Genomic DNA, 14,232 nt, shown 5'->3' with positions numbered 1-14,232 from the left:
ATGACCACCACACTAATGTACTATGAGATAATGTACTGTGGATATAATATAGCAGGGGTTCTAGAAAAACCTGAAAGTTATTTCAAGGGGTTCCCCATGTTACCAAACTGGTCTTGAAATATATAAAAAGCTAGAAGATTTGAGCCTTAAAGCCCATTCCCTTTAAATTATTAGGCATAGTGGTGATACTCTTATGTCTTAGCCCTTGTGAATGTCGATTTTTGGATGGTCTTCCAGTGTGTATGAAGAAATTGCCATGTGTTGAACAAAATAGAAATATTTGGTCACAGACAGAAACAATGGGAAGTATTAGAAGTATTTTTTGCCTATTTAATCCAAACAAATTCAACAAGGCAAATGAATGTGGTGGTATTTACCTATAGCAAACAAGTGTATGCTGTCATTTTCATGTACTGAAAAAATAAATGCTAACATCTAACTGAATCTAAAATAGCCCCATACAGTTCCCACGTCAGTGTTCTAGAATCTCCTAATGCCTTAACTAAAATGTCAACATGAAGTCAGTATAGGCTTGGAGCATTGATTATGTAAATATCAGAGTTCAGTTTCTGTTTTTTTTCCCTAGTGTCGGGCACATTTCTGAACCATTGCCAGATATTTGCACTGTAAATTGTTTGATATAATATAGAGAAGTTTTGTATATTTTATAGTTTTGTCTAAATATTCTTGCACAGTATTTCGGTGCAGGTAATGTGAGGGTGGTCTGACTGTTATGGCATGAACCAAATGACAGGGTGAGGAATGTTTCCCAAGGGCTGGTAATTGCTATACCTTCATTAACTCTGCAGCACTGTGTCCTACAACAAATGGAGACAACCTGTGGTTTTCCAGCTGTTACTGAAATACAAATCCCTTCATCTTGTTCCAATATTTACCCTGTACTAGCTTCTTCTGAGCTATACCACATTACAAGCTGCCCACATGGCATTCTAGATGTTTGCCTTTTGCTACATATTCTTCTAATAATTATTCAGCAGCTGTTTTGGTTCAATCTTGGAGGCAAAAACTTTCTGTCTATAACACCGAAAAGATCTATGGCACTTGGCGAACCTTCTGATATTGCTAGGATGAAAAACCATGACCATATTCCTCCTAATATAAAGAGTCTGATTATTAAAATGTTGAGTACATTTTCTTTTTAATTTTCTTCTACCTGTGGCAGTATCCAGATATTACTCTTTTTAGCAGTTTGTGACAGTATTAAATTTAAAGACCCTTTTTTTATGTTTACATTAGTTTAGGAAGGGTAATATTATTTTTTAACTTGTATTAAATAGTGTTGACATATTACACAGCACTGTACAAAGTCCATAGTCATGTCACTAGCTGTCCCTAAAAGGGGCTCACAATCTAATGTCCCTACCATAGTCATATGTCATTACCCCAGTCTAAGGCCAATGTTTGGGGAAGCCAATTAACCTACTGCATATTTTTGGGATGTGGGAGTGCCTGGAGGAAACCCACAAAAACATGGGGAGAGCATGCAAACGCCATTCAAATAGTGCCCTGGTTGGGATCAGAGCACGGGACCCTAGTGCTGGAATGTCAGAGTATAAACCACTTGAGCCACTGTGTCCTCCATAGGGGCCTACAAGAATAAAATCCCCGTAAGGGTTGCATTCTGCCCACGCCATGAAAGTTGTCAAAAATGCTAGTTCTTCAAGAAATGAGAGCCAACAATTTCTGGTAAAATATAGCGCACAAAAATTTCCAATAAAAAAAACAGCTGTTGAAGTTAGGGGTCAGGCCACAGGTCAGGTGCAGATAAGGTGAATAATTTTCTACTGGACAGTGAGTTTGAACAAGACATTTAATGTTGTGTGAAATGTAATGCTTTACTAAGGTTGGAGGCCATTGAAATCTTACACGTCCATGCCCTTAAGCTGTACGGAAAGGGCTTAGCATAAGTATCTTTATTCAAGGTTCCAAAGACTTAAAATCAGTTGCACCACCTTATCTTCACTTCAGAAACCTGAGATCTTTACAAGGGAATTAGGCATCCATTTACTGTGAGGTTTCTAAAATAGATGAACATTAATTTTTATACTTGGGCGTGAGTAAATTAATAATAAATGGGAGGTTGCATGCAATCTAAAAGTTACAAAAACCAACAATCAACCACCAATGAGTGCTACTTTAGTGACTAAGATCTTGAAATATGCTAGGAAAATTATTTGATATGTTGATAGACTTTGCTTATACCTAGATTAGCTGTAATATGTAACAAAGCTGGTAAAGCCCCACTTTGGGAAGCAGCATAAAAATTGGTGTACCAAGCCCTAGCTAAATTTAGCCGTGTGACCTGAATTCCTTTTAGTAAGTCCCTTCAAATTACATCTAGAATCTATGTTCCCCATCCCTCAAAAAGCTGTTTCAAAGCCCTGAAGGCTTGTTGAGAAATATTTAATAAAGACTAAGGAACACCATAGATTGTTTGGGAATATTCAGATGCTTTAGGGTTCAGAATGGAATTTATTTTCCTATGATAGTGCAAGTTTACCATTTATTATTTGTTTTTGTTAACCTGATAAGCAAAGTAACTTTGTCAGATAATTCCGCAGTCTATAATTCTTTTTAATTTCCTACAGAATTATTCAGTCTGTACTTTAGGTCGCACGCTACCAAAGGGTCAAAACACACAGATGTTGCAGTCCCCAACTTAATACAGACAGAAATGTCAGGACTGTAAAGTTGCTCATTCAGTTGTAATAGTAGCAGAACATTTTTAATGTTTTTTTGGTATTTTACTTCATTTTCAGGTCTAAAATGTGTGTAAAAATTCCAGTAGTCAAAGGCTGAACCTGTTGTTGTCTGTTTTAGACCTTAAAAATCCTGCCTAAGGGCAGGTTCCACAAGGTGTCTGCTATTATATTACCCAGAAAAAAACATCTCCTGTGTTGATATATTTTTGTTACTAACTTTAGAGATACACCCTATTAAATTTTTGTTAAAATAAGGGATCTCCAGCAATTTATGTATTTGTATGTTGTGCCGTACGGCTAGATTTTCAGCTCTTTGTGGTGGATCTGGTTGGACAGCATTCTGCCCACAGTTGGACCACAAAACTATAAGCAGTTGTAGTCTAATATGGTGTTTAGATTGCTGCACTGCATCTCTCAACAAGCTCTCCACAACCTGCCTTTTGTCTCCATATACTGCATCTTAATTTTCATTTTCATTTACTATCAAAGAAACTTTACAAAAATCTTTAAAATGCGGACTCTTTCTGCAGGCTCAAAGGAAATCTAATTTGCTGATAGCACCAATTTTACACTTTAGGAATTCAGCTAATTGACTTTTAGATTATTGCATCACCCTGCAAGTGTGCAGAATGTTTGGCAAACTGGATCTTTTCCCTCAACTAGTTATCGTGCCTTCATGAATGTGAGCTAGCCCTTTACATTACAGGTCAGGAAAAGCAAAATAAGAGAAGGGGGATGGGGCTGGTGCAATTTGAATACCATTAGATTGTGAGCTGCTATGGGACAACTAGTGATATTAAAATGGACCATGTAAAACGGTGTGTAATACATTGTTGCTATATATAAATATTGGCTTATAATAAAGCACAACTTTTTTTCTGGATTTTTGAACTAAAAATAGGGACCTACTGACCATGATATTCTGTCACTATGGCAAACAACATTTTTGAAGGTATATATAAATGACATTAAATAGCTTCATTGTAAAATCATATTTTTTTTTTAGATTTTATATGTTTTATAAACTGCACATATATTTAAACATAGGCTTTTGCACATGGTTATTACTTATTATTATTATTAATTATTAATAATAATAATAATACTATTATTAAAATTATTTATTATTTATTATTAATTATAATATTAATGATCAATGAATATAAGTGCAGTACATTTGTGTTTCTTAATGAAGGGAAGGTAGGTTTTAGAGAATAGTCTTTAATTTATTGCTGAGCATTTTAAAACTTAAACAGACTGCTTCTACTGGACTCCTCTACCACAAATTTGTCCATTCAGTTCAGCAGCTGTTAACGGTTATCATGCATGCTGAAAACTACAGGAAGTCACATTTTTCATTTCCTTGGAAAAAAAAATTATTTATATATATATATATATATAATGTATATATGAAAAGGTTGCATGATTGTTGGATGTTTTTCTGTTTAGAAAGTTTCTATGTTGTGATATTCATGCTTGTTGAAAAATAAAACCATGTAATTCCCTAAATTTTTCAGATCTTTTAGCCCGGCCTGTGTGTGTAAATTCCTAGAAGGAAGTCCACAGCCTATTTGTCCCAATGTCTTCACATGCATTTTATTTTGTACATTAAGATCTGATTAGGAATGCAATGTTTAAAGAAAATACACCCTGTCCCTGATGTTTCTGAATGACCTCTACAGACTGACTCAGTCTATTTATTGAATTTTAACCCAAGAAATTCATGTGGAGAATTACAAAATTCTTGGCTAGCCAGAAAATGAAACTTCCGACAGGGAATAACATGTACGTTCTAGATGACCACAGTCCGTGTATTCTGTTTATGTTGGATTTCCATTACAAGCCACCTAGTATCAGCCCGAATTCTGATATATTTATACGATGGGAGGCTTCCTGGGCCCTTTGTTGGAATACACTTATGCATTTGGTATGGTATTTCAATGAAATAATCTAGAATAACACAGAAACATGTTTTAAATAACTCATTGTGAAAACTACACTTGGGACTAGAATTTGTTTTTCTAGGGAGTCAAATTTGAACTCTGAGACTGCTTTCCACCTTTTTTACTAACCGTGCAGGAAATGTATGTTTTCGCTGTAAATCTTATATACTTTTTTTCCTCTACTGGAAAAGTGTTTATTCTAAGATCTATGCATTTTTTTTACTGTGTCGCAAAATACTCAATAATATTTCGGGTAGGGAACAAGCTACCACTGGCCTTTGCAGATGGGAATTTTACTGTTAAATATATTTTGCAATATCTATGTATTAGCTTTACCATTTTACCTGTGTATTTAACATCTTCTTTAGCATCTTTAACCCATATAGTCAAATCAAGCAAATTTGGCAATATAAAATTGTCCTTTTTACCTCTTGCTGCCCTTGGGGATCTGTCCCGGGTTCGTCAATATCTTTTAAGCTTTAGTTTCATTTAAAAGTCCTTTACATTTTGGGCCTCACAAAGTGGGTCTTATTTAATAAAGCTCTCCAAGGCTGGAGAGAATACACTTTCATCAGTGAAGCTGGGTGATCCAGCAAACCTGGATTGGATTTTTTCAAAGTCATTTGCTTTTTGCTAGCAAATGTTTTGAATCTGGACCAGATCCATTCCAGGTTTGCTGGACCACCCAGCTTCACTGATGAAAGTGTATTCTCTCCAGCCTTGGAGAGCTTTATTAAATCAGGCTCAGTATGTAATAATGTTTTTTTGTTTAGCCATTGCTGTTTCTACAGAAGGTTTAGATTTTAGACCTTTGGGGCTGCAGGCTTTGTAGAGAATTCATTGTCAAATTTTACAGCACAGGGGACCTATTCTGGGTTTATGGTAAAGATTATAAGGCTGCTGACTGGTGAGAGTAGGGAACAAGTTGAGCTGAGCTGCTGAGAGTAGGCTTTGGGGGACCTAAAGTGGACCTTCAGCTAAAATGGAATGTCTGCTTATGCTGGTCTGGCCTCCCCAACTTACCTTGCTCTGTTGTCTTCCCTCGGCGTCCGGCTGGTCCCCTGAGGACACGTATTCTCTCTTCGATCTTCAGCTGCGAACTGCAGAGACGATCTCTGGGCTTTTCTGGTGACATTGGTGCATGCATCTGTGTGGGTGGGAGGAGCATTGGGAAAATAAAATAATTTTGTATTGGATTCAATACAAAATAGCTGTATTGAGTCAAATTCATAGAAATATTGAGATATATATTATACATGCTACTGTACAGTTTTAGTACAAGTTTCACTATTTTTTTTTTGTTTTTTAACAAATTTTTGTGTTTTTTTTATTTAAAGTTTATTAAGGAAATACAAACAGAAATAGAACGCTGGGGGGGTTAATAAATTAAGCCCAGTTTCTTTAAACACAATCACTGAAAAAACTTAGGTTTTTCTTTAGAATAATAGAAGCCCTTTTGTAATACTTAGTAAAATATTCCAAGTTGAAATGCAGTAAAAATAAAAATAAAAAAATGTGATGTCACTGTGCTTTGTAACCCTAAATATTTTTATTCTAGTTGTTCACTTTGTAGCTGTTTAAGCACAGACCGTGAAGTTTACATAGGATCTGGTGAAAGCATGATCACACAGTTCTCTTCTTTTCTTATATAAAATACTGTTTGCCCTAAAAAAAACAAAGAAAAAGCTAGATACTGAGGATACTAAAATGTTTCTTGGGTTCTTGTTTCATGTTAGCCTGGTTTGAACATACACATCATAAGTCGTGATCGAATGTTCTCTTTTTTCAATTTAAATCGTACAATGTAAAATACCTAATCAGTTGGTTTGGTGTTGGGTCACACCGGAGCCAAAGCAGCTGTCATTTATAAATTTCCATGTTTCAATCTGTATCCTATTGATTTTTGTTTTGCCACTTCTGGCTGAAAATGAACAAACATCACATCTTTTTTAAAGGATTTAGTAAAAGGAATTTCTTTGACAATTCTTTGCTGAAACTGGAAAAATCTCATCTCCAAGGTATGTAATAATAATCACATTTGTAAAGCCAAGAAACTGTTTAAAGAAAGTGACAGCTTCTGTAATGAATCCCAGATGACGGCACACTACTCTTCTGTATGTGTGCAGGGTATATAAAATACACAATATTCTGAACATTACTTCAAAGTTTGTGGTATGGATGCTGCAACTTGTTACAGGTTGCACTATATTTGCAGAAGTGAATTTAAAAAAAAAAAAACTGTTCTCTTTCTGCAATACTGTCATTGTCACATTACATTTGAAGTACACCTGTTATGAGCTAAACACTAATGGAATGGAGAAATACTGACTCAATCATCAATGGAGTTTTACGAATAGTATAAATCAGGGGTCCCCAACAGATAGGTTGCAATCTACTGGTAGATCGCAAAGGCAACGCGAGTGGATCGCAGAGCCCTGCCTTTCAAAATAAACTCTACCATGCACAGGAGTTATGTCCAAGTTTTTATTGTTGGTAGATCATTTTGACTTGGTCATTTTAAAAGTAGCTTCCAAGCCAAAAAAAGTGTGGGCACCCCTGGTATAAATGATACTGTACCATTGATATTTTACATCCTGAGATGCAGCAATAGTATATGTACATTTGAAACGTTTAAAATGGATACTAGATATTGGTACCATCTTGGAGCCATTACATCCTAAATATACTAAAAAAAAAAAAAGCATGTTAAAAACATTAGTGTAAGACTTATTGGACAGTGTTCCAATTTCATTAAAAGTGTCCCACATGCTCTCTGCTTTGCTCTTCATTAGGAAAAATCAGACCTAAACCGTGGCAAACCAAGCTCCAATTCCGTGTCCTTGGTGTAGATGAAAAAAGTTCAATTATTAATGCAGAATTAAAAAAAAAAAATCATACAAAATCAAGCCACGTGTTCATGTAATCATTCCCATCATTTATTGTAATTGTAATCTTAATTAATTTTATCCTATGGAGGAAAATCAACAACTTTAGGAGTCTTTACATGGGCTTTTATTTAAATAAGAACTACTCCGTATACCCAAAGTGGATGCAAAGTAGTCTAATGCACTTTTGGAGGAAGTCAGAATGGTCTGTAATGGATCTCCTGTGTAAGCTCAGTGCATTTAGCAAATCTGCATTGGTCCTTCTACACTGGCCTAAGCTTTGGTGTTCATGCTGATATCCCATTTCCCATTTTTGTTTTTTTTTTAAGAACCATATATTAATCCATAATTTATTGTATATCTAAATAATATATATCTAGACTGTTATATTTATTATGTCACTGGGATATTCTTTTTTTAATTTCTGTTTTTTTCTAAACCATGTGCTCTACATCCCTATCTGACTCATTTTCTAAGCCCCAGCACACACACCTAACTTAAGCTGGATAGCTCACTATCCAGTTTTAACACCAGCAATGCATCTGAACTCTCCAGTATGTGTGCAATACCCAATCACTAATCTCTCTCTAGGAATAAATTGAGCCTTCATTAATCCATCTAAAATACCTCAACATTATGTCAGAATTCTGCCACTGTACACACAGCAATATTGTGTTCTATAGGGAAGGGAGGCCACTGTGTACATACTAGAGTTTTGCCCAAGACCATTGTGACCATTTGTCTCAGGCAACCAGATTCTAGTTTGTGTATGAAGCTTTAGTGATTACTAAACATTATCCACATGAAATCTTTGTGACCAGTTTCCATGTTATAACCTCAGTGACCAGTCTTCCAAGGGTGTGTATGCCTGGGTCTAGTTAAGGAACGTTTGAAATTCCATTAAAGTTGGTCTCCCAGCAGCGGTAGATTAACAAAACCCCAGACATGTAAATTAAGGTGGGTAAATGTTACTTTACAAGGTCAGAAATGGTTAGATCTTGTGGGATGGGATAGAGGGAGGTAGGCAATATATGAACGTTTCAAAACTAACAAGGTATTTTATTGATAGGTTTATTTTAATCATATAGTGATTGAGTTCAATAAATGTATTAAAAAACTACATAGAAAGTATGAAAAAGCTAAAAATTTATTTTGCTCTGTTTTTTGATTTAAGGTAAACGTGAGAAGGGAGGGGGTCTTCTAAATTTAATTTAGCAAATCAAGGAATAGTTGGAGAGAAAAATCTTTTCTAAAAGCATTTTATAGGTGGACTCTTTAATTTAACCAAGTTGACCACCACTGCTCTAAACATTTCCTGTTTTATCAAAAACATTTGTGGATTTAAAAAGTCTGTGTAGTCTACAAACTGACAGTACTAAATAATAAAATTTGTGTGCTCCATAGACTTTGTTTATTCTAGTAACTGAAACCAGATAGTAAATATCTGTTTCCATGTGCTCTGTTTTCATTATTTGAGACAGTTTATTGGAATATGTCATGTTGCTGTCTTTTCACATATTAATCTTCTGCAGTATACCTGTATCTGCTCACTAAATAAAAAAAAAATCCAAATACAAGAGGTCATTCTTTAGTTATTGCCTGGAGGATATTCTTTTGACTACGTCTGCATTCAAAAGCTGGAACTTGATTTAGGATTTTAAATGATGGGTTGCTTGAGGCGTGAACTCTCACAGGTGTAAGTAAATACTATGTTTCTAAATGAGACTGAACACATTTTGTTGGTGTCAAATGCTGGTTGCTGTGTTTCCCACACCCAGTGAATAGTTACACTGAGATGTCATATCGGTGAGAAGCCCAGAGAAAACAGGTGCCATTGTGTTAGTAAACTTCTGTAATGTTTGCATGCTGCGTTTTTTGTTTTGCTGAACCATGGGTAGATATAAAAAGCATTAATGCAATAATGTGTTCATCAAAAAACATTTCTTAATTGCACTGGTGAAAGTATCCAAAACTGTATCAATATCCACCTCCAGTGACAAGGTTCCAAACCTAATTTTTTGTATGGAAAGAGATAAAAAATTCCATACACCCGCTGATGTCAGCAATGAAATAACTTCTGGACATGGGTACAGAGGGGTTGTTTCACCCTGCTTGTACAGGAATGCTCCAAATTTGGCTGCATCAGGTAACTTGGCCACAAATATTTAATTAAAATTGATTGATTTTAAAAGGAATTTGGATCATGTCCTCTGCAGCTAAGTGATGTGTATTTTCTCTAAGTCTTTTCCACCCTGTACAATATATAGTAAAGAATGAGCTATTGAGATTTGTTAATACATTCTCCCCACCTTTTGTACTGTATATGCGTTTCTCTCATTAGTTTTCTGGAGAAGAGAGGACTAAGGACCCCTGTCTATATATATTTGTGCAGTCAATGTTTCTGTTGAGCAAATTTCCTTTACTTCTCAAAAAAAAAATATTTTGGATAAAATTCAGATTTAATGGGGCCTGGTTTAATAAAGCTCACCAAGGCTGGAGAAGATACACTGGAGAAGATAATGTCATTTGCTATTTGTTAGCAAATGTTTTCATTCCTGGACCAGGTTTGCTGGATCAACCAGCTTCACTAAAGAAAGTGAATCCCCTCCAGTCTTGGAGATCTTTATTAAATAGGGCCTAATTTGTATGTAAAGCCTAACTAATCTTTGTTTGCTCTTTTTAAAAATACCATTGTGTTGTTTTTTTAGAGACAGATGGTAGCCATAAAACTACGTACACACTTCCAATGGTTCTCGCCCGATATTAGGTACAGGGCCGATATCGGACGAGACTCTGAAGTGTGTACAGCATGTGTTGTTCATTGTCCGAACGACCGTCCTGGCAGATCCACAAACGATAAACAATGAACGATCATAATGCAAGGGAAGTAGAAGAGCGGGCATCGGGGTTCCGCTCCGTCGTTCTCCCCCTCCCCTCTCCATAGAGCAGAACGGTGCTGTATGTACAGTACTCATTCATGCATCGTGCAGTCTTTAGTCGTTGGAAAGGATCATGAAAGATCTTTTCCAATGACTATAATTGGAAGTGTGTACATGGGTTTAGACAAAGATCTTAAACCTCTGTAAAGATCTCCCCTGTAAAATTTCCAGTGTTTTACAGATGTGGTCTTTTAACCATAAAAAAAACATTCATTGACAACCTGAATAAGCATATAAAACAATTTAACACCATTTATCAGATAATTAAACATTTTGTTTCTTACGTTTATTTTTATAGGATTATCTTAACTGTATATGTGATCAAAGAAGACTTTCCCTGGGGACAGAAGAGCGCTCTGCACTGTTTGGCAATATAAGGGACATCTACCATTTCAATAGGTAAGGTGATAGTTTATTTAAGCTAATAATGAAAGGGCACTAGGAATGCCTTGGAAAATGTTTTCTTGGTCATTCAACTGTATAATCTGTTTTCCTTGAATAACAGCATTGACTTGTGCATTCCATAAATCATTTGTAATGATACCCGTAGATATTAGATGCTAGATGAACCTGCAATTTTGACAAGTATCCACAACAGTAGTGCTATCTGAAGGTTTAGATGACCACTGCAGATAATCACAAGACCTCAAAGGCTTTCTGCTCCTATTGTCAGTTTTAAAACGAGGTAACATTCATAGCCTCAATGGGTGTATGATTTAGTTTTGGGAAACAGTTTGTTTGCTCCTTTATAGCAAGCAGAAGAACCCTTGTGAAAGGGAAAGTGTTTGTTGTAGTCCACCAACCTAGTCTGAAATACACTGGTGTAAAGTTCTGCAAGTCCCTCCTTGCCCTTAAGGTAGATTTAAACCAAGTAAACCAATATCGGATATTCCATTTTAGTGTGAAAGTCACCATTAGGAATGAAAAGAATTGCACCTTGAAACATACAGTATCAATGCCATCCATTTGCCTTCTGGAAATGCCTCATTGAGAAGGTAAATGAACCCTGCAGTTATTTGCACCAATGTTATGCAGGATTCTATTCATGCCTCATGTGTCAGAGTAAGCAACTTATACTGAAAACCTAAATTGTAAGATTTAGCACTATAGGGCATCAAAATATTTCTAAAAATAAGTTTTTCTGCTATTATTTTCCTATTCATACGAAGGTCAGTTCCATTGGAACAGCACATTTAAGCTACATACACACGTGCAATAATTGTCATTGGAAAGGATCTTTCACAATCCTTTCCAAAGACTAAGGACTGCACGATGCATGAACGAGTACTGTACATACAGCACCATTCTGTTCTATGGAGAGGGGAGACACTATGGAACGACGGAGCGGCACCCTGCTGTGCGCTCTCTCCCTTTGCTTACATTAGGATCGTTCATCGTCCGTGGATCCACCAGGACGGTCCTTCGAACGACGGGTGAACTCTCACCCATCGTTCGAAGGACGGGTGCTGTACACACGCCAGATTCTCGTCAGATATCTGCACGAGAACCATTGGTCGTGTGTACCCAGCCTTAGTCTTTTGAACTACACAACTGCATGTATATGCAGGTGTTTAAAAAAATGAATATATTTTAGTTGGACTACATTGTCTAAACATTTAGACAATGTTCTACTCACTCTTTTTAAAAGGCCATCCTATGTAAATAAATAATACATTTTTTAAATATTTTAAAATTTGTGAGTTGACAAAAAATTTGCTTTATGACATCAAAAGAAGCAATTGCCACACCACATAAGTGATTAGGTAAATTGTTCTGTTTGCATACAAATTAAATAATTAAAGTCTTGTGGTTGAAATTTTCTGACAGCTATTTTTTATACAAATATTTTCAGTGAACTTCTTAAAGATTTGGAAAATTGTGACAATGATCCTGTTGCAATAGCTGAATGCTTTGTGTCTAAGGTAAGAAAAAGCTCAAAACTTTTTTTTTTTTTAACTTAAAATAAATAAATATAAATGGATAACAATAAAATAATATAAAATATATTGAAAGTGAATGATCAATCTGCCAAAGATATTGTTTGGCTATTGGCAGAAGCTAGGTCGTCAGTTTAAGGACTCCACTGGTAAATTCCCTGGCAGGCTGGCTGTCTCTGATGCCTAATCCTTCACTAAGTACAGCAAAGAGCCTGTGAGACCTCCTAAAGTTCCCAATGACCAACATTTTGTGGCTTTCAAGTCTATGACACGGGGAAGCCCCTAGTTAATTCATAACACTAAAAATCGTCCCGTGGGATTTCTGGTTGGCTGTGGCTGGTCAAGAGTAGCATTGACATATTGTTTTACTTTTGATACTATGGGCTCTATTTATAAAAGGGGGAATTGGACAATCCCTCAAGTATTCCGGGTCCTTGTGTTTCAATGGCAGTAATTGATTCCGATCAGGGAATGTTTGAGGAAATGTCAAATTCCCTGTTTTATAAATAAAGCCATATGTATTTTAGTGATTTATGGGGCACATTACATGATTAACAGAACAACCTTTAATATTTGTTACACCTAGTAGTCCAAAATCGTAATGGCTCCAGAGAGGTGTTCTGGTTTAAAAAAATCAAGTAAATGTTATAAATATCCAGAAATTAGAGAAGGCACATACATACCTACCATGTACAACCTGTCACCCAGAAATTCTCCTTTTATTTGTACCTTTGATTTTTAAGTGTTCGAAGGCAAAACCTGATCATCACAAAGACAGCACTCTAGTCTAATTAAGTGTAAATTTGAGGATTATGTAAATGGAAATTCCTTATGTATTATACACTTATATGTCTATTGTACTTTACTTAAAAAATGAAAGGTAGATACTTAGATATTGGGGGTTTAGCAGCTCTATTGTTGTATTAGAGATACGCCCAATGAATTGGCTCACACTGCCTAATACGCTTCATCTTTTATTGATTTTGGTGGGTCCGTGTTCTAAAAAGACCTTGAAGTCTCTTACATAGTGATTATCATGTAAACAATGTATCTTTTTATTAATTTTTTGGGTAGGACTCAGCCTATTACAAGAACACATCACACCAATCTATTCTGATGTAATGCAACATCTCCCACTGGGAAGTTGTGTCTTCCAGCGATTACCCAAAACTAATATTTGAATTCAGACATTAGCTGCATAGAGACAGTAAAAACTGATTTTAAAAACCTATGCTAAAGAAAATCAATCAAAATCCTAAAAAAGGGGAGAGAAGTTGTTGGCTTTTTTTAATGATCATTTTTATTGAAATATTGACAATAAGGAACACATAACAAAGAAAATAGATAGCAAAGCATGAAACAAACCAAAGGTAGAAAAATATTGGTTAATTAACAATCCAACACTGTGTTCAAACAAAACCAAAATATAACAAGTAAACATACACATTAAACCAAGGAAAAGAGGGAAATAAAATCTGCCAATAAAACAAACATAGCAACAGGGCTAATCACTAATAAAGCCTTACCATTCATCTAGAATGAGCCAAGAAGACCATTGTGCATAAAATTGGATAGCTTGTCCATTTGTGTAAGCAAAAATCTTTCCAATTGAAGTAGTGTGTTAAGTCTGTATATCATTTCGGAAACATTGGGAATATCTACCCTACGCCAACCTGGTGACTTTTATTGTTGCCTCTCTTTCTGTAAATTTCGTTTGCATATTTAATTAATCTAATTAAGTTAATTACATTTAAATTTAAAACATTACTTTCCTTGTTTTAGATCATAGAATGCAAAATTGACAC

General features: G+C 35.5%; 1 protein-coding gene across 3 annotated transcripts in view; it reads left to right on the top strand.

Moving 5' to 3' along the window:
- PLEKHG1 (pleckstrin homology and RhoGEF domain containing G1) overlaps positions 1 to 14,232 on the top strand; it is a 137,880-nt gene that overhangs the window by 96,216 nt on the left and 27,432 nt on the right. For all 3 annotated transcript variants that reach the window (XM_072409274.1, XM_072409275.1, XM_072409273.1), the window contains 2 exons: positions 10,789 to 10,889; positions 12,343 to 12,412. In XM_072409274.1, the coding sequence (XP_072265375.1) occupies positions 10,789 to 10,889; positions 12,343 to 12,412 (171 nt within the window). The remainder of the gene's footprint in view (positions 1 to 10,788; positions 10,890 to 12,342; positions 12,413 to 14,232) is intronic.

Source organism: Pyxicephalus adspersus, chromosome 4, assembly GCF_032062135.1.
Source record: "Pyxicephalus adspersus chromosome 4, UCB_Pads_2.0, whole genome shotgun sequence".
Classification (NCBI taxonomy): Eukaryota; Metazoa; Chordata; class Amphibia; order Anura; family Pyxicephalidae; genus Pyxicephalus; species Pyxicephalus adspersus.
This window is presented reverse-complemented; position numbering and strand designations above follow the sequence as displayed.